Source organism: Oncorhynchus gorbuscha, linkage group LG07 (assembly GCF_021184085.1).
Source record: "Oncorhynchus gorbuscha isolate QuinsamMale2020 ecotype Even-year linkage group LG07, OgorEven_v1.0, whole genome shotgun sequence".
Lineage (NCBI taxonomy): Eukaryota > Metazoa > Chordata > Actinopteri > Salmoniformes > Salmonidae > Oncorhynchus > Oncorhynchus gorbuscha.
In genome coordinates this window covers 52322571-52339662 of record NC_060179.1, presented here as the reverse complement: position 1 = coordinate 52339662, position 17092 = coordinate 52322571, and the positions used below count along the sequence as shown (strand labels likewise).

Genomic DNA, 17092 nt, shown 5'->3' with positions numbered 1-17092 from the left:
TCCCAGTATGACAAATTTCACTAAAACAAACCTAATTTATGTTTCGTAACATTATTGTTTCAATGATAGTGCATCATCATATTTACCAAATTCCGTGGTTTTTCAGACCAGATCCACCCAATACAATGTTCCATTGTTGTTTGAAACGGTCATTTTCAATGAGAACGTTTACATTCCAACTTGTCTCATCATTCCTTTTATCAGCCTGCAAACATTCTATTGCGTAGACTCCCATAAACAAGACATAGAAAAGTATGACTATTTTGGAGTGGCTATCATATTTTAATACCATCAAACCTTTGCCACCCCAAAGCGGACACATTTGACCTCTGGCCCGTGGACTAGTAGATTGCTATTTGGGATGCAAGAAAAGTTCTCTCTCTGGATTCTGAACTTGGGATCCTGTCGACTGTTAACCGCATGATATTCTGAGTGCCAGACTAGTTAGCAGGAATATATTACAGTGACGCATGTGGACCTAACTGACAGAACTGCTACTGTTCTCTTTTTGAAAACTGACCAGAATCTCTCTCTCTCTCTCTCTCTCTCTCTCTCTCTCTCTCTCTCTCTCTCTCTCTCTCTCTCTCTCTCTCTCTCTCTCTCTCTCTCTCTCTCTCTCTCTCTCTCTCTCTCAAGTCATCAATGCTGGTATGAGGAAGTTCTACCTCCAGGCCAACGATCAGCAGGATCTGGTAGAGTGGGTCAACGTGCTCAACAACGCCACCAAGATCACAGTGAGTGCCCCGCCCTGCTACCTGTCATAAGTAGCACTTTGTCACAGCACCACCTCCTGTAGTACAAGACTGCTCCCATCTCAACCCCTCTGGGAAGGATCTGTTATTCACAATGAGGATGTGTTAGCCCATTTCACCCAGCGTGAGTGGAAGTTTTTACAGGACAAGAAGGGCGTGAGGGAGGACGATGACAAGACAAGGGCATACCACGCATGTGTCTACTGTCAAGTCAACAGGGGAGAGACATACCTTATGAAACAGTCATTGCACACAGTGTTACGGTCTGCTGGGACCAGGAGCCCATATCTGTCTCCTAGAGGGCATCGAAACCCCTCTGGACGGGGGGGATCATTTCCATGAGTGCGTCACTGACGGCCAGGGCAACGAAAGTGGCTTACTCTGCTCCTCTCCCTCTCCTCTGACTAACCCTGGAATACACGCATGCACACATACACACACACATACACAGGCAGGCACTTACACGCGCGCACACACAGACCAGAGCAGGCAGGACAAAGGGGAAGGCGTGTGTCGTGAGTCACGGACGGTCTCTACAGATTTGAGGGCTTCTGAAAATAACGCTCTCTCTTTGAAACGGCAGTGCAGGGACAGAGCAGAGCTGTGTGTCTGTGGATCAGCTTTCACAAAGATGCATGGAGAGGATGTCTCACTCCAATTACTCTTAAACCACATCCATGTATGAGGCAGGGACTGGGCGTTGAGTATAGTAACGTAATAATGAACTTTTATAATGACTTCAATACAGTGTTGTGCTCGTCATTGAGTTATATCCTGCTGCTGACAGACTGCAAAACAGTCTCACTGTTACTCAACAAGCTCCCATACACAGTCTCACTGTTACTCAACAAGCTCCCGTACACAGTCTCACTGTTACTCAACAAGCTCCCGTACACAGTCTCACTGTTACTCAACAAGCTCCCGTACACAGTCTCACTGTTACTCAACAAGCTCCCTTACACAGTCTCACTGTTACTCAACAAGCTCCCGTACACAGTCTCACTGTTAGTCTCACTGTTACTCAACAAGCTCCCGTACACAGTCTCACTGTTACTCAACAAGCTCCCGTACACAGTCTCACTGTTACTCAACAAGCTCCCGTACACAGTCTCACTGTTACTCAACAAGCTCCCGTACACAGTCTCACTGTTACTCAACAAGCTCCCATACACAGTCTCACTGTTACTCAACAAGCTCCCGTACACAGTCTCACTGTTACTCAACAAGCTCCCGTACACAGTCTCACTGTTACTCAACAAGCTCCCATACACAGTCTCACTGTTACTCAACAAGCTCCCGTACACAGTCTCACTGTTACAACAGCTCACACTGTTACTCAACAAGCTCCCATACACAGTCTCACTGTTACTCAACAAGCTCCCTTACACAGTCTCACTGTTACTCAACAAGCTCCCACAGTCTCACTGTTACAGTCTCACAGTCTCACTGTTACTCAACAAGCTCCCGTACACAGTCTCACTGTTACTCAACAAGCTCCCTTACACAGTCACACTGTTACTTCCCACACAGTCACACTGTTACTCAACAAGCTCCCGTACATACTCACAGTCACACTGTTACTCAACAAGCTCCCATACACATTCACACTGTTACTCAACAAGCTCCCGTACACAGTCTCACTGTTACTCAACAAGCTCCTCACTGTTACTCAACAGTCTCACTGTTACTCAACAAGCTCCCCTACACAGTCACACTGTTACTCAACAAGCTCCCATACACAGTCACACTGTTACTCAACAAGCTCCCATACACAGTCACACTGTTACTCAACAAGCTCCCATACACAGTCTCACTGTTACTCAACAAGCTCCCATACACAGTCTCACTGTTACTCAACAAGCTCCCATACACAGTCTCACTGTTACTCAACAAGCTCCCATACACGGTCTCACTGTTACTCAACAGGCTCCCGTACACAGTCTCACTGTTACTCAACAAGCTCCCGTACACAGTCTCACTGTTACTCAACAAGCTCCCGTACACAGTCTCACTGTTACTCAACAAGCTCCCGTACACAGTCTCACTGTTACTCAACAGTGTAGCAGTGTCTCTCTGAAGCCCCCAGGCTAGAGTTGATGGAAAATACACTAACAAGCAGGCAGGGAGTACATCACATCACTACAGAGACTGCAGAGGGACACATCTAACAATCTATCGGAGCAGGCTGTCCACTCTGCTGGTCCTGGACTCCTGGCTCCTGATGCACTCTGGGAGTTGATGTTTATTTAACATATTCCAGGTGCCAAAGTCGGGGGACGGCCAGCCCAGTGCAGAGATGCCTCAGGAGGTGCTGGGTTCCATGAAGCAGATCTCCTATAAGACGGAGATCATAGGAGGGGTACCCATCATCACTGCCACACAGGTAAGGAAGGATCACCAGTCTGGCCCAGCACTTAACGAACCCTAACCTTGCCCACTCATATGAACATGCGTAGAGTTGCAAAAAAAATGAAGTAACTAATGAAGTTCTCAGGTTTTTCAGAAGTCCTGGTTAGAATATTCCTGGAATCAAGAAGGAATAAGCAGGATATCCAGGATTCCTTCACCTGGGATTTCTAGAGAAAGTGGGACATTTCTGGGATTTTGGGAGAGTTACCGAAAACTTCTGGACATATCTGACATATTTATGTCATATCTGACATATATTTGAAGGCCACCTACTCTGTTGTGGCTTTGAGCACTTCAGTCAAGTGTGGTTTCAGACAGTTATATGCAAGGACATTCCGAGACTTGTCCCGAAGCCACTCCTGCATTGTCTCAGCTGTGTGCTTAGGTTCGTTGTCCTGTTGGAAGGTGAACCTTCACTCCAGTCTGAGGTCCTGAACGCTCTGTAGCTCGTTTTCATCAAGGATCACTTTGTGCTTTGCTCCGTTCATCTTTCCCTCTGGGTCTCCCAGTCCCTTCCGCTGAAAAACATTCCCACAGCATGATGCTGCCACCACTTCATCGTAGGGACGGTATTGGCCAGGTGATGAGTGGTGCCTGGTTTCCTCCAGATGTGATGCTTGCCATTCAGGCCAAAGAGTTCAATCTTGGTTTTATCAGACCAGAGAATCTTGTTTCTCATGGTCTTGAGAGTCCTTTCGGTGCCTTTTGGCAAACTCCAAGCAAGCTGTCATGTGCCTTTTGCAGAGGATTGGCTTCCGTCGGGCCACTCAAACAAAAAGGCCTGATTGGTGGAGTGTTCCAGAGATGGCTTTCCGTCTGGAAGGTTCTCCCATCTCCATCAGAGTGACCATTGGGTTCTTGGTCACCTCTCTGATCAAGGCCTTTCCCCGCCGATTTCTCAGTTTGGCAGGGCAGCCAGCTCTAGGAAGAGTCTTGGTGGTTATTATTCTATTTAAGAATGATGGAGGCCACTGTGTTCTTGGGGACCTTCAATACTGCAGAAATGTTTTGGTACCCTTCCCCAGATCTGTGCCTCGACACAATCCTGTCTCGGAGCTCTACGGACAATTCCTTCGACCTCCTTGCATGGTTTTTGCGCTGACATGCACTGTCAACTGCGGGACCTCATACAGACAGGTGTGTGCCTTTTCTAAATCATGTCCAATCAATCGAATTTACCACAGATGGACTCAGTCAAGTTGAAGAAACATTTTCAAGGATGATCAATGGAAAGAGGATGCACCTGAGCTCAATTTCAAGTCTCACAGCAAAGGGTCTGAATACTTACTGTATTTAAATCATATATTTCTATTTTTATTTTTTTTAAATGAATTTGCTAACATTTCTAAAAACCTGTTTGTCATTATGGAGTATTGTGTGTAGATATTTCTGTATTTATTTTTTCAATCCATTTTCGAATAAGGCTGTAATGTAAGAAAAATTGAAGAGGTCTGAATACATTCCGAATAAACAGTCAATAGACAGTCTGTCTGAAGGTGTCCATGGATCAGGCCATCTTTTAGCTAGACAGACAGTGACAGACATTGAATATAGTGTTCCATTGACTGAGGAGCTCAGTCACTGTATGTTTGCTGCTGTCTATGAGCTATGAGCAGTACAAATCATATCCTGTCTTGTGCTGGTATCTGGTGTATAGCCAATAGTAGCTGAAAGTGAAAATTCACATCCAGATGCTCAAGCTATGGCCTCTGATGTCACTTCCTGTGTGGGTGGTGTTGCAGTGGGCCTCAACTTCTGCTTGACACATGCAACAGGCAGTGAATTCTCTATCATATCTCTAGCCACTGTAGACGATGTGGTGGGGGGCTTTTCCCACACTCATCTGATTCTGCATGTCTGTCTGTGCGTTGGCGTGCCAGATTGGTTTTGTAGTTGTGTGTGTTTTATTTATTAAACTTTTATTTAGTAGTGGGAAATGCAATGAGACCAGGGCCTCTTTTTCAAAGGTGCCCTAAGCACAGCAATACAAGAGTATGAAAAATTGAACTAAGATTAAAAATATAGATTGTGTTTGCACTTTGTACACTTATAAACTCAGCAAAAAAAAGAAACGTCCCTTTTTTCAGGACCCTATCTTTCAAAGATAATTAGTAAAATTCCAAATAACTTCACAGATCTTCATTGTAAAGGGTTTTAACACTGTTTCCCATGCTTGTTCAATGAACCATAAACAATTAATGAACATGCACCTGTGGAACGGTCGTTAAGACACTAACAGCATACAAACGGTAGGCAATTAAGGTCACAGTTGTGAAAACTTAGGACACTAAAGAGGCCTTTCTACGCACTCTGAAAAACACCAAAAGAAAGATCCCCAGGATCCCTGCTCATCTGCGTGAACGTGCCTTAAGCATGCTGCAAGGAGGCATGAGGACTGCAGATGTGGCCAGGGCAATAAATTGCAATGTCCTTATATGAGACTCCTAAGACAGCACTACAGGACAGACAGCTGATCGTCCTCACAGTGGCAGACCATGTGTAACAACACCTGCACAGGATCAGTACTTCCGAACATCACACCTGCGGGACAGGTACAGGATGGTAACAACAACTGCCCGAGTTACACCTAGGAACGCACCACCGGTGCAGTCCATGAGGAGGAGATGCACTGCAGTACTTAATTCAGCTGGTGGCCACACCAGATACTGACTGTTACTTTTGATTTTGACCGCCCCCCCCCCCTTGTTCAGGGACACATTCAATTTCTGTTAGTCATGTCTGTGGAACGTGTTCAGTTTATGTTTCATTTGTTGAATTTTATGTTCATACAACAATTTACACATGTTAAGTTTGCTGAGAATAAACGCAGTTGACAGTAAGAGGCCGTTTGTTTTTTGCTGAGTTTATGTGTATGTGTCCTCCCTCCTTCTCCGTGGTGCAGGAGCAGGGCGACGGGGGGGCAGAACGGAGCAGACAGGGGGGGCCTGCGGAAGGCCCACAGCCAGCTGCCCTACTTCCTGGGGCGGGGGGTGCAGGACCAGGCGCTCATCAAGGCTGGATACTGTGTCAAGCAAGGAGCCCTGGTAGGTAGACAGTAGAGGGGGATGCTCTCTGGGGGGGAGGGGAGAGAGTGCTGTAGCAGCCTACACTCAAAACCATGGATGTATTCAGAAATGCAGTGGAAAACGTTTTGCACAGACAATGAACATGAGTGTTTCTTATTGGACAATTCCAGGTAGTCGCTCCCTGTTTTTGTTTGTTTTTCCCTTGGATGGTACCTAATGAATACACCACAGGCTCGGAGAGATTCTCTGTCAGCTACAAGCATTTAACACTACCAGTGCTGTGTGTTTGTTGTTGTGTTAGGATGATGATGAGTTAGAAGGCAGTGGGATTCTGACCAGATATTTTGGACACAGCCAGGGTGCTGAGGGTGAATTATATCCCTCATTGTTGTTTTACCCTTAACCTACCTTACCTTCTCTTATCCCCTATAAATAGACCATATTAACCACAGTGATCCAGCCATTCTAAAGCAAACCGAGGTCCTATACATTATCAGAATAGCAATCATTTGGCCACGCTCTTAGCAAGTCGAAGGATTTGGAGGTGCTGGAAATGTTGATATCCACTTCGTATATGACTTTCGAATGTTTGTAACTTTCTCTTGCGCAGATGAAGAACTGGAAGAGGAGATACTTCTTACTGGAGGAGAACGCGGTCAGCTACTTTAAGTCAGACCTGGTGAGTGGGAATGTCTCTTCTCTCCACCGCTGCGGCTGTGAGCGAGGTGACACACACTCCACATAAAGTGTCCTTGAGCCACCCACCCGCCTGCCCCATCACACACACATGCAATACAAAGGCGCTGTGTGACCCCGTTGGCCAGCAGTTCGGCTTTGTGTTGCACCTGTGTTTCACAGACCCCTAGAGCCCCGGACAGACGGGGACACACACACACCAATCAGATAAGAGTTGACTCCAGGCCTGTGCATTGTTCACGGCTCCCAAAGCTCTTGGCACAGCCACTAATAAATAGGACTTCCAAATCGAGAAGCCTGGTTTTGACTTCTCCTCTATGAGGGAAAGGTTAGATTCCTTGCGTTCACATTCTGAACTGTGGCTAAATGGCTGCTAGATTGTTGATAGATCTGTTTTGTCCCGTTCACATTCTGAACTGTGGCTAAATGGCTGCTAGATTGTTGATAGATCTGTTTTGTCCCGTTCACATTCTGAACTGTGGCTAAATGGCTGCTGAACTGTTTTGTCCCGCTGTGGCTAAATGGCTGCTAGATTGTTGATAGATCTGTTTTGTCCCGTTCACATTCTGAACTGTGGCTAAATGGCTGCTAGATTGTTGATAGATCTGTTTTGTCCCGTTCACATTCTGAACTGTGGCTAAATGGCTGCTAGATTGTTGATAGATCTGTTTTGTCCCGCTCACATTCTGCACCTCCTCTCTCTCATGACCTGAGAGGTAGAGAACGAGTTCAGACAAGAGGGACACATTGTCTGCCTCTTCCCCCTCCCTTAGGAGTGGTTGGTGTGCTGCTGCAGTGGAATTAGCTTGACTCCCATTGGCCCTAACACTGGGCCTGAGTGTGTGCTTTCTCTGTTCAGACTTCTTCGTCTCTCCATCCTCTCCTACTGAAATGCCATTAGTGCCTCTATCCCAGGGCCAAAGACATGGTGAGATACGTCTCCTATAGAGATGATAATGCTGGGGTTGCGCTATTGACTGTCCCCGGGCTTGCAACATCAACATATCCAAGTGTTACTGGTCTGAAATGGCTTGCTAGTTTAGCGGTGGTGCGCGCTAATAGCGTTTCAATTGTTGACGTTGCTCACCCGGAGACCTTGAAGTAGTTGTTCCCCTTGCTCTGCAATGGCCGCGGCTTTTTGCAGAGCGAAGGGTAACGATGCTTCGCGGGAGGCAGTTGTTGATGTGTGCAGAGGGTCCCTGGTTTGAGCCCAGGTTGGGGCATGGAGAGGGACGGAAGCAACACTGTTACACAAAGCAGACACACAACATATCCAGACAAACACACACACTGTAATCTCATTGTGTGTGTGTGTGTGTGTGTGGGGTTATAGGGGGACTGGGGTATTGCCTTTGGGGATTGTTGTCTCAGCATGTCGTGGAATGCGTCGTGAATTCCATTCCTGGTGCTCCACTTGTGGACAGCGTAGCATGTCCCAGCGTGTGTGTGTGTGTGTGTGTGTGTGTGTGTGTGTGTGTGTGTGTGTGTGTGTGTGTGTGTGTGTGTGTGTGTGTGTGTGTGTGTGTGTGTGTGTGTGTGTGTGTGTGTGTGTGTGTGTGTGTGTGTGTGTGTGTGTGTGTGGATGGATGGATGGTTGGCAGCAGGTGGGCAGGCATCCTATTATGTTCCTAATAATCTAGCATAATGTCAGAGAGCCTATTGTCAATGATCATATTCTCAGTCCTAGAACCTTTTAGCAAATGGGGAAAATGAGGCAAGTCCTCAGTTTAGTCCTACGGTGGATGAATTTCTGTCCCCTAGCTTCATTCTAGGCCTGGGATAGCTGTTGTCCAGGGTGTTACGTGCTGATGCTGAGCCTCCCGTAAAAAGCAAGCGTGACGAAACGCCCTGGATCAGAGCTAGGCCTGTGAGGGCAGATCACGAAGACTCCCCTTCTACCCTCTCAGCCTGTCCTCTCTGTTCAGGGCACGTCAGGGACTAGCTCCTGTGCTGTCATGTTACACGTTGTATTGTTTATGTCATGTTGCTTGTGTTGAATTAATGATGTATTGTGATGGTGTAACATGTTCTGTGGCTATTTCCTCTTTCTCCCTTTCTCTTTCTTTCTTTCTTTTCTCTCTCTTTTCTCTCTCAGGAGAGAGAGCCACTGCGTGTGATCCCACTGAAAGAGGTTCACAAAGTTCAGGAGTGCAAACAGAGGTCAGTGTCTTTTTAGTCTTTAGTCACTGAGCTAGACAGATTGGCTATCGACACTGGCGGGACAAGTGCCAAGGTAATAGGGGCTGGGAGGGAGATGTGGGCCATGTGGGATGCAGACCTGGCTGCCAACTGTAGCGTCCTCACAGATGAGAATCAAATCAAATCAAATTTATTTATATAGCCCTTCGTACATCAGCTGATATCTCAAAGTGCTGTACAGAAACCCAGCCTAAAACCCCAAACAGCAAACAATGCAGGTGTAAAAGCACGGTGGCTAGGAAAAACTCCCTAGAAAGGCCAAAACCTAGGAAGAAACCTAGAGAGGAACCGGGCTATGTGGGGTGGCCAGTCCTCTTCTGGCTGTGCCGGGTAGAGATTATAACAGAAAATGACCAAGATGTTCAAATGTTCATAAATGACCAGCATGGTCAAATTAATAAGGCAGAACAGTTGAAACTGGAGCAGCAGCACAGTCAGGTGGACTGGGGACAGCAAGTCATGTCAGGTAGTCCTGGGGCACGGTCCTAGGGCTCAGGTCCTCCGAGAGAGAGAAAGAAAGAGAGAATTAGAGAGAGCATATGTGGCCAGTCCTCTTCTGGCTGTGCTGGAGATTATAACAGAACGTGGCCAAGATGTTCAAATGTTCATAAATGACCAGCATGGTTGAATAATAGTAAGGCAGAACAGTTGAAACTGGAGCAGGAGCATGGCCAGGTGGACTGGGGACAGCAAGGAGTCCTCATGTCAGGTAGTCCTGGGACATGGTCCTAGGGCCCAGGCCAGTTGAAACTGGAGCAGCAGCATGGCCAGGTGGACTGGGGACAGCAAGGAGTCATCATGTCAGGTAATCCTGGGGCATGGTTCTAGGGAAGAAGTGTAAATGAGAAGTGTAAATGTTGGATATGGACTCACAGAATTGGCTTACTGTCGTCCTTCGACGGCGACGCGCTCTCTTACGTTCACACCCAGTGATTTACGCTACTGGGACGTTTGAATGTTATTGAAAGAGGTTTTCATGTCTTTCTATCTAGTGACTTAATGCAGAGGGACAATCTATTTGAAGTGGTCACTAGCTCAAGGACCTTTTACATACAGGTGAGAACATTTCTTTCTCCAGTTAATGTCTGAATATATGGACTGAATTCCATTGAAGAGATATAGTTACTGTCCATTGCCATTGGCACACAGTAACCTATTCTGTCTGTCTGTCTGTCTGTCTGTCTGTCTGTCTGTCTGTCTGTCTGTCTGTCTGTCTGTCTGTCTGTCTGTCTGTCTGTCTGTCTGTCTGTCTGTCTGTCTGTCTGTCTGTCTGTCTGTCTGTCTGTCTGTCTGTCTGTCTGTCTGTCTTCGTGACCCCTCTTCCTTCCTCTGTAGTCGGACAGTCCAGAGGAGATGCACAGCTGGATAAAGGCCATCTCTGGAGCCATTGTGGCCCAGCGGGGGCCTGGACGCTCAGCTGCCTCTGTACGTATTCAGTCTGGGGCTGGGCCTGAGCCACTGGTCCTCCATACTCGCTCTGTCTGGCACCCACAGGGTGTCACAACTTTCAACACTTTAGTTTCAGCCTTGTATTACATGACACACCTGGTTCACTAACCAAGGGCTTGATGGTTAGTTGGATCAGGTGTGTTTGTGATGGGCTAGAATAAAAGCCTGCACGACATGTGGGTGCCCAGGAAGAGTATTTGGAGATCTCTGTTCCGAGGGGGAGAAACTTGACTGTTTTTGCAGGGAACCATATTTGATCTAAATCCGCTGTTCCGGTTTGGCTAGAATGTCTCTAGTTAGTCTGTTTCTGGCTGTTGAAGAATAAACGTTAAGATCTGGTTTGGATGTAAACCATTCACCCACCCACCACCCCAGCTTAGAAACCTAGACACTCCAATCACAGTTGGGGGAGGGGTTACAGGTTTTTTATTGACATACTGCAGGTGTAGCTTTCACTACAGTACACAAGGCAGTATTCTATCTCTACTCGACCTGGTGACGCTGCTAGATACCCCACCTCGAACCGTAACCGATGGTCGCACCCGGCACTGAATAGAAACCCCCACCTCCAAATCCAGCCACTCTCCTGTTCTCTCTCTCTCTCTCTCCACCTTGCCTCGCTCCCTTTCTTGGCCGGAGTGTCCTCCCCCCATTCTCTCTTTCTCTCTCCAAACTCCTAACTAAGCGGTGCACTACTGTGTTGTTGCAGATGCGTCAGGCCCGTCGGCTGTCGAACCCTTGTATACAGAGGTATACATTCCGCAATGGTGAATGCAGCACGTATGTGATTCCCCCGTGTCGGCCAAGCAGCTTCATTTCTGTTTTGCCAAGTAGTAGTTCTAGGTTGCGTCTGAAATGGCACACTATTCCTTAAATAGTGCGCTGCTTTTGACCAGGGTGGAGCTCTGGTCAAAAGATGTGCACTATGTAGGTAATAGGGTGCCATTTCAGACACAGTCCAGTGTAGTGGAATGAAGCTTTGACTGCTTACTCCCCTCTGAAACACCCAAGCAAGCCCAGTTACTAGATAGTAGATAGACTTCCATCTCACGCTTGAGTGCTGATCATTAGCCCCTCCCCTTTCTCCATCCTAACTGTTCTGGACAGACATCCTCTAATCTGCCGTTGATTGACCAGACTAACTCGCCTGGTCCACATGACCTCACTCCTCCTCCTTCCAGAGATCAGTAATCGACTGGTCTGTTCTTGACTAGGCTTCTTGGAAAACTCCCTCTGGCATCATTGGTTACCTTTTTCCTCAACTGATTTGAATGCATTTCTAACACATTTTGTGACTTCCAGGTCAGTTTTAGGATATTTGTTTTTACCGAGTTCCCGTTCCTTTATACAGACAATGGGAAGGGAAAAAAAGAAGAAAAGAGCCATCTATCTGGCCTCTTTCTATTATAGATAGACAACACTTACGTCACTGGGTTCCAATGTAGGGTGGGGCGCTGTAGTGCAGTAGTCTGTAGTACAGTAACCTGTAGCTGGTATCTAGGCCTAAGACTGGTGTTGCATGTTCCCCGACCTATCCTAGAAACACACACACACACACACACACACACACACACACACACACACACACACACACACACACACACACACACACACACACACACACACACACACACACACACACACACACACACACACACACACACACACACACACACACACACACACACACACACACACACACACACACACACACACACACACAGCAATCCTCAAGGTTGACCATTACAGTATATCTTTCATTCATTCTTTCATTCATTCTTTGTCTTCAACATCTTACACTTACCAATTTTGAGACTTTTTAACACGTCCACATGTCTTTTAGAGTCTCTCGTTACTGTTTTGGTTTGGGGAAAGTGTGTTGAGTAGTTTGCAGCCTTTCATGCTCTCTAATGACCCAGTAATGCTGTGATTCTTGTCAACATGTCGTCGTGCACCCCCACCCCTTCAACACACACTTACGTTCTCCGATCTCTGCCCATTTATTCTGATTTCACATCCCTCTGCCCTTCCTGTCTCGAATCTCACCCTGTGTGTCACTTTTCCCACTTTTTCACTCCCTTGCTGGAACTCGCCACTCCTCTACGGGTTTTTAGCTCGTCGTAACTGGTCATCTTTTCGCTAACGTTTGGCCATCTGTTTTCTTTGTTTTGTCTCTGTCGTGTTTTTCAGAGAGTCAAATTTGACAGTGAGATACTAACATTTCCCAAGTGAGCTCTACTGTACATTCAATGTCTGCTGTACCACCACTGTCTGTGCTGCCATCCTCCTCCTTCAACTACATCTGCTGCCTCAGTCTGCCGCTGCTTCCCCTCCAGCTTCCTCCACTACTCCTCTTTGCTCCTGCACCACTATAGATACTACCACTGCTTCAACTACTGCTGCTGCTGATGCTGTCCTACCTCCCTTTGCCACCCTGTGCCACTGCCCCTGCTACAGCTCTGTGACTGACCTGACTGACTCCCCTGCATCCAGTGCTTCTGAATCTGAATGACTTTGTCCCCCTCCCTACCTCCGTTCCCTCCCCCCAACACTCTGCAGGAGCACAGTGACCACACCCCCTCCGCCTTCTACTGTAGCAGCAATCAGGCAGGACCCCCCGTCCCTCGCTCGCCCATCCAGGCAGAGCTCCCCTACCACCAGCCACAGGGGGGGCCCGGGCCCTGACCTGGGACAGCCAGGACTTCTTGGGCCTGCTGCCCTGGCGAGGCCACCAGGGGCCACCACCACCACACCGCTCCCGCCTCTCTCTCCAGGAGACCCCTCGCCTGTCCAAGTGAGCGCCTCGTCCTGTTACCCCACCAATGCCCACCAGGAGGAGCTGTCGCCGTGGAGAAGGCGCAGCAAGGTAGAGGGCGACCAACCGGAACTCTCCTCCCTCGGCTTCGAGGACTCAGACCTGCATGTCAGCCAGGTGTGAGCCTCTAACCCTGACCCCTCCTGTCAGGATTCACACTGACAGAAAGGGGACTGGACATAGTGGACAGTCATCAACAACGACAAGAGGAAAGCCAATCAAACGTGACCAATCAGCGCCAACCTGGCCCTCAGGAAGACAGGAAGTGGTCCCTGGCTGTGACCGTTGATCGTCTACTCTCCCCTGTATCCAGACCCTCTCTTAACACAGCAAATGGCGTGACGTTTCAGGGCAAGGAGACGCCGTCAGATGTTCAGTCTCTTTCGTTGTTGATATTTCTGTTGGGTGTTGCTCTTTCTCTCTTGTTGTTGGTATTGTATGATTCCTGGACATCCTCCCCTCTCCATTGGCTCAAGAGGTTACAAGAGGTGGATTGGGTTGGCTACTCTGCTGAGAAACTCACAAATCATTTTTTGTCATTATTTCCCACTCCACTTCCTCCTCCCAGGCGTCACTTGATTTACTGTTATCAGGGTTTTTAAAAAAGGGGCTAGATGTTATTTGTGTTCATAGTTATGTAAATGAAAAAGTTGTAACTTTTGTCAATGAGACAACCCCACTCACACACAAAAACATACACGCGTGGTGTTGACTTGTACTTTTAACACAACCATTTGAGCTTCTATCCAAAGCAAGCCGTTGTTGAAGCACATCATGAATCCCCATCGCATCCTAAAGATAACTTTTAGCAGATGAATTTCCCTGCAGCTTTTTCTTATTTTCAGCTGCGTTTTTAGAAAGGAAGTGGGTGTTACGTGTTTATATTTTCTGTTTCTATTCATCATTTAAAATAGATACGCATTTGAGTCCTTCTGTTCATATGAGAGTTACACCTGTTGTGTTTTAGACTCTCTCTCTCTCTTTCTTTCTACCTCTCTCTCTGTCAACCACACACACACACACACACACACACACACACACACACACACACACACACACACACACACACACACACACACACACACACACACACACACACACACACACACACACACACACACACACACACACACACACACACACACACACTGTCACACCTCTGTTCTTTTGTTGTTGTCGCCAAATGAAGTCCTGCGCTGTATTGTATGTGCCTGCCAATGTTAGCATGCATTTGAATAGAGACTTCTCCCTCAGGAGGACATAAACAGGACATGTATATGTGCAACACATCTATAGGCCTCTTGGCAGGGCCTTTCAAATGGCACCTTGTGGAAACTCATGTGGGCAGACAAGCTGCTCACTGCCCTTGATCTGTTTTCTGGGTGTTCCTTTGTGGTCCTCTTCTCTTTTCTACTGTGCGACTATTCTACTACTTTTCCCGTATGCTGTGACAGTTTGTGTGTCTGTGGGGAGGCCTTCTGTGCCTCTCAGCCGTACTCTTCCTGTAACTTGTTACTGTGTTGCACACCTCTACTGTAAAGCTGGTAAAGTGCCTGCGTTCTCTTTTTATAGAGAGAAGAAAGAAAGAAAAAAAGAAGATATTTTGACCCTTTTAATTGTGTACCTGATGCTCTGAATCATGTGCATTATTTATTAAGTGGAGTTTGAGAATAAATCAATGGATTCAAGTTGGAGTGACTTTGCTTCTTTTTTTGTGTTGACTCAACTCCTTTAAATTTCTTCTTTTTTTTAGGTTGGACGAGTCAAAACAGAAAATTGACACTAGTGCTGAAGGAAAGAACTACAAGCCCGTGTTTTGCTCAAATATTTTTCTATTACATACAATGTCTGCTATGTTCACTTCTTTTGTAACCCCCACCTTTTCCAGCATGTTATTGTAGATTGCATTTAGAGGTGTAACCCATTTCTTTGTTTTTTACCGTGTTTTTCAAAGTTGATACATCAAGGCCTGGTAAGACCAGAGGAAAGGACTTGGCAATGCAGGGCTCTACTGCCATCTGTTGGCCTTGCTTTTTGGCATCTGTGGCCAACTGAGGTATTTAGCAAATGTCTCTCATTCATCTCAATTTGGTGTTCGGAACAAAGGTGAATTCCATCAGTCTGAATGATCAAGGCCACATCATACACTTTAGGCTGCGTCCAAAATGGAACCCTATTTCCTGTGTAGCGCCCCAGAGCCCATACGGATCTGGTGAAGTGCACAAAACCTCAACTTGGAGATGGCCAGTCCCCCACACTGACCAGTTGGCAGGAGCTGTCTGTTGTGACCGAGAGGTCCCTGCTATCTCGTAGTAAACCCAGCTGGAATCTGTCGTGCTCTGGGAGCAGGCCAGGCCTGACTCACTGTCACAGTGTTGTGATGCACAGAGCCAGGTATGAGGAAACAAACCCTGCTCTAAAGCTCTTGTTTGGATAGGGAACCAATTGAGAGAAAGAGCAGGGGGCTCATCATTCCAACCATGTACTAATGATGCTAGGCCCTCCTTTTCTGCCTCTATTAGTCTTACTATTACACAAACAGGTCCAATAAAAACTGCTTAAACATATTGGAACGGGTCTCAGAGTTTAGATGTTACTGGCAGGGACTTGGTGTGGCCAAAGCTTGTTGTAGCAAATTGCATTGAGGACTCAACGATTGGAATCCCTCGCCATTCCCGAGGCTCAGGTTTGAGTAACTCTGACTTTGGCTCAAACGGACATTCGTAGTGCTTCACTGGAAGTGTCCGTTCACACATAATGGGCTCTTATTGAGAAGGATGCGCTTGCCCAGATAGTGGAACTCTAAAGAACACGAGCAGGAGACGTCAATTCAACGTCTATTCCACGTCATTTCACTGAAGTGATGTGGAAGCAACGTGGATTCAACCAGTGTGTGCCCAGGGGGAAACGACCACTGGGGAACCTATCTATGTTGGTGACTGCAGTGAGTGACGTTGAACAGTTGACCGCTCCTCTGATGCCACCAATGCCAGGTAAAATAAACAGCGCTGGCGGGTTGCACTTCAGGCCATCGTTTTATGTGGATGATCGTGTAAACATGAATCTTCAAGCTGGCCTCTGCTCTCATCTCGAAGAGCCAACTAGCTGTTATCTGTAGTTACATGACAGGCTTTTTTGTTTTGTTTTTGGTCATATGGGGAACTAGCGACCTAGTCATGCAGGTTGGACACCACAATGTAATGATGCTATGAAGACAGCCGGTCTCTAGCCACTGATCCCAGGTCTGTCCTGCTGGCCCTTGGCTGCCAGGTCTAATTATACACATCTGGTCCGTTCTGATCACAGAACTGTTCTGCTGACCCATGGCTGTTTGGGCCAGGTGTACGCATCAGGTCTGTTCTGATCCCAGGCCTTTTCTAAATATTTAGGGTTAGTTGTACGAATCAGGTCCATCCTGTCAAACCCAGAGCCCTTGGCGGGGAGTGATGATGTCAGCAATGATGACATGGCCCCTAACAGAGGCCTCTAAGTGAGTCAAGGACAACATAAACAGCTGGGTGAACTCTGTAACCACAACAACGGGAGTAAACAGAGCCTGCATGGTCCGCCCCAATGTGTGTCAATGGCCGTGTCCAGCTCATTATTTTCCTGAGGTGCTGAGGATTTCTCCACACTGGTCCCTGGGTGCTTAATGGACATCACTCACAATGAGAGAGTGGTTGGAGCCTGACATCTGCACAGCCAGAGAACACAGCAATCCAACCCACCCTCTCTACTTCCTGTCA

The 17092-nt window shown here is 47.2% G+C and overlaps 1 protein-coding gene across 1 annotated transcript in view; it reads left to right on the top strand.

Annotated features, from left to right (window-relative positions):
* The window catches only part of LOC124040005 (pleckstrin homology domain-containing family A member 1-like), a 43698-nt gene extending 30614 nt beyond the window's left edge, over positions 1-13084 (top strand). The window contains 9 exon segments of the mRNA XM_046356690.1: positions 637-734; positions 3013-3135; positions 6064-6075; positions 6077-6205; positions 6798-6866; positions 8979-9043; positions 10075-10138; positions 10418-10507; positions 12722-13084. Coding sequence (XP_046212646.1) covers positions 637-734; positions 3013-3135; positions 6064-6075; positions 6077-6205; positions 6798-6866; positions 8979-9043; positions 10075-10138; positions 10418-10507; positions 12722-12763 — 692 coding nt within the window. The 3' untranslated portion in view covers positions 12764-13084.
* The last annotated feature ends 4008 nt before the right edge of the window (positions 13085-17092 follow it).